Source organism: Vicia villosa, unplaced genomic scaffold, assembly GCF_029867415.1.
Source record: "Vicia villosa cultivar HV-30 ecotype Madison, WI unplaced genomic scaffold, Vvil1.0 ctg.000481F_1_1, whole genome shotgun sequence".
NCBI lineage: Eukaryota > Viridiplantae > Streptophyta > Magnoliopsida > Fabales > Fabaceae > Vicia > Vicia villosa.
This window is the reverse complement of record NW_026705234.1, coordinates 506,701-510,035: the sequence shown is the minus strand read 5'-3', so window position 1 is coordinate 510,035 and position 3,335 is coordinate 506,701. Positions and strand designations below refer to the sequence as shown.

Genomic DNA, 3,335 nt, shown 5'->3' with positions numbered 1-3,335 from the left:
TAATACATACCATGGGTCTTTAGTTTTAGTGACAGTTGACACATGTGATATGAATGTTAGCATTTATTTAAATTCTGCCTCAAAGTTATACATTCAACTTATCTAGGATAATGTCTTTTTTCACTTCACTCTATTTGAAAGAATTCACACGTCCGTGGCACATTCAAATTCAAAGTAAAACACATAATCAAATTTTCAAAGGAAGGGATACAATAAGTACATGTTGAAGAAAAGGATATATGGAACTTAGCTTGTATAGTCTACTGCCAGTTTCAAATTTTATCAATGAGAAGTCTCTAAGAAAATTGACTAACACAGAAAATAATACAGTATAAAACATACTAAATATGCATGCATGCATCATTACGTAAACAAACATTATTACCATGATGCATGCGTCAGTTAGGGTTTAATGGAACATGATTGGACCACAGGCGGTCCAACTTTGGTAGGCCGTTTCCAGACATGGGCCTGGAAAGTTGTAATTGGGCTATTGAAAGGATCAACATGGGTAGCAGCATCTTTTGCTTCAAAGGTAATGTAATAAGTAACAAGAGGAAGACGACGTCGACATGCTTTGACAAAGTTATGAAACTGGTAATTTGAACCCTAAATAAAACAAGAGTATATCAACAAATAAGTTACCGTATGAATACAATTACACATACATACATATTGGTTTGGTGGTTAAATAGTTTTGAACCTGATCATCATTGTACTTTTCCAAAGAAAGTTTGGAAAGTTCGATAAGACGATTGGTACGATCACCACGATAATCATAGCTAGTCATAGGCTTGGGATAGTTATTGGCACGTCTATTTGCTAAGGGTGGAACAGGGATAGCATCGAAGGGCTGCGCAATCCAGAATAAGAATATTAGAGAATAAATTAAGTGAAACAGAAAATTAAAAAGAGAATTAAGAGAGAAACGTACACTTATGTTAGCAGATTCTCGTAAATAATCAGCCACTGCCTTTTCTTCTTCCTCGTTTTGCTTCTTCTGAGCCTTATTCATATAAATAAAGCGGGAACACGAAAAAAAATAAGGGCGAGGGAAATCGTCAAACCGTTTTGCGAAGTCTTCATAAACCAGCTCTTCATATGGTATCGTTCTATAATCCCAATCAATGTATTCCGGTTCTGGTTCCGAATCAGATTCCGGTTTGGATTCCAACTCCGGTTCTGGTTCCGAATCAGATTCCGGTTTGGATTCCAACTCCGGTTCGGATTCCTCTTCCAATTTCGGACGTTTTCCTCTTTCATCGCAGCTTTCCGAGGGCGGTCTTACGACGCCTAGCAAGTTGGTATCCAACTCCTTCGACATTCTGGCAATTCACTTTCAGATATTTCTAAACCCTAATCTAACACATCAATCCTCTTTTTATTATATAAATCAAAAAAGCTCAGTTTTCTTTTTTTAGTTTGGGCTTTTTTTTAACATGACCCGTAACATTTTTACTTTTTATTTTTGTTTTTAATATATGCATCAATATTATAAAATTAAAATATTTTATAATATAAATTCATAAATCAATTGTATTTTGTGTTTTAATAGAGTTTTAAAATTCAATCTAACTCGATCGGTATTGATGGGTGCGTTAATAGAGTTTTAAAATTCAATCTAACTCGATCAGTATTGATGAGTGTGTTAATAGAGTTTTAAAATTCAATCTAACTCGATCGGTCAGATTGTCAACCAAAGGATATGGCGGATTGGAACGGCCAAAGGGCCGGATATGGCGAGCAGAAAACCAAAGAACTAGTGAGTTTATTTGAACCGACAAGTTACACTTTTTTTATTAACATATTTTGCAACTAAAAGAAATTTAAAACTAAAACAATATCTCCTCCTTAGTATTTTAGCTCAAGTATTTTTATCGTTATTCAATTTTCTATTACGTTTTTGTTTTGCATTTATCATTTGTCATTTGATTTGGGTGATTTTTGCGTAGGTTTAGGGTTCATCCTTTTGTTTTTGTTTGATGTTAAGACTTGTATTTTAGATGGTTTGGAATATGTTATGATAACTATATTATAATAATTTTGTATTACCGACTATTAGAAAAAAGAATTTATTTTTACTTTATATGACTTTCATTGTTGTATTTTTGTGAGTTCTTTAGTTTGATTTGGTAGTGTATGTGGAAAATTTGTTTAAGTTTTATAGAAGTTTTTTTAAAAGATTTTACCACACAATTTTATCTCAATTAAGATTTATATTTTTTTCATATATTTGACCAACAACCATGTGGTATGACCGGTGACCCACTAGTCTGATCAGTGATCCAATGACCTAGTACCTTAATCGAACTGATCATTGGTCCAGATTTTAAACATTAAGTATTTGTCCATACAATGCACTAGATAATCATGCATAATTTTGTAAAGCATACATAAGTAAATAAGTAGTTTTTATTTATTAAATTTGCATATCAATTAAGTGGGTTGTATCCCTTAGAGTAGTTCAAAATATAAAATTTTCATAATATTAAGATTTTACATCTCATCCATTAATTCATCTTAAACTCTTCACACTCGTAATCAATTTTTTTATTTATTATCATGATTTTGTTATTATTGTTGAATTTACTACTTTCATTTGCAGGAATTTTATAGTTATTCAATTTTCATATTACATTCTTGTTTTGTATTTATCATTTATCATTTGATTTGGGTGATTTTGCGTAGATTTAGGGTTCATCCTTTTATTTTTGTTTGATGTTAAGACTTGTATTTTAGATGGTTTGGAATATGATATGATAACTATATAGTAATAATTTTGTATTAATTACATACTATTAGAAAATAATTTATTTTTTACTTTATATGACTTTCATTGTTGTATTTTTGTGAGTTCTTTAGTTTGATTTTGTTATGTATGTGGAAAATTTGTTTAAGTTTTATAGAAGTTTTTTTTAAAGATTTTACAACACAATTTTATGAAGGGTTAAGATGAAGAGAAATTGGAGTTTTAAGTCCCCTTAACACATATAATGAATATTCTTGCACCCCAAAATTTGTCCTCTTTATTTAAGCTATAAGTTATCCAAGACGTTTATTTCATCATTCAAAAAGGGAAGAAAAATAATAAAGAGTTTTCATGGTTTTAAGGAGATATGGTGTGAAATGTGGTTTATACGATGATAATGTGAAGAAATTCATAAGTCTTAGCGGGAAGGTGTTATGAGCTTGGTTCCCGTGATGCCGTGACTGTTTTGATGTTCCCTACAACTTTCATGTTTGGCTCAGAAACCAATTATGTGAGGAAGGTGGTCGAATTAGCAAATTACTGGAGAGTTTGCAGTAAAAATGGTGTTGAATGTAGGTTTTCAAAC

The 3,335-nt window shown here is 31.3% G+C and overlaps 1 protein-coding gene across 1 annotated transcript; it reads right to left on the bottom strand.

Annotated features, from left to right (window-relative positions):
- Positions 1-282: 282 nt before the first annotated feature.
- On the bottom strand, positions 283-1,385 carry LOC131628813 (uncharacterized). Its single transcript, XM_058899627.1, has 4 exons — positions 935-1,385; positions 704-853; positions 430-609; positions 283-309 (listed from the first exon to the last, which is right to left on the bottom strand). The coding sequence occupies exons 1-4, from the start codon at positions 1,322-1,324 to the stop codon at positions 283-285; spliced, it is 747 nt and encodes a 248-aa protein (XP_058755610.1). The 5' UTR covers positions 1,325-1,385.
- Positions 1,386-3,335: the final 1,950 nt, after the last annotated feature.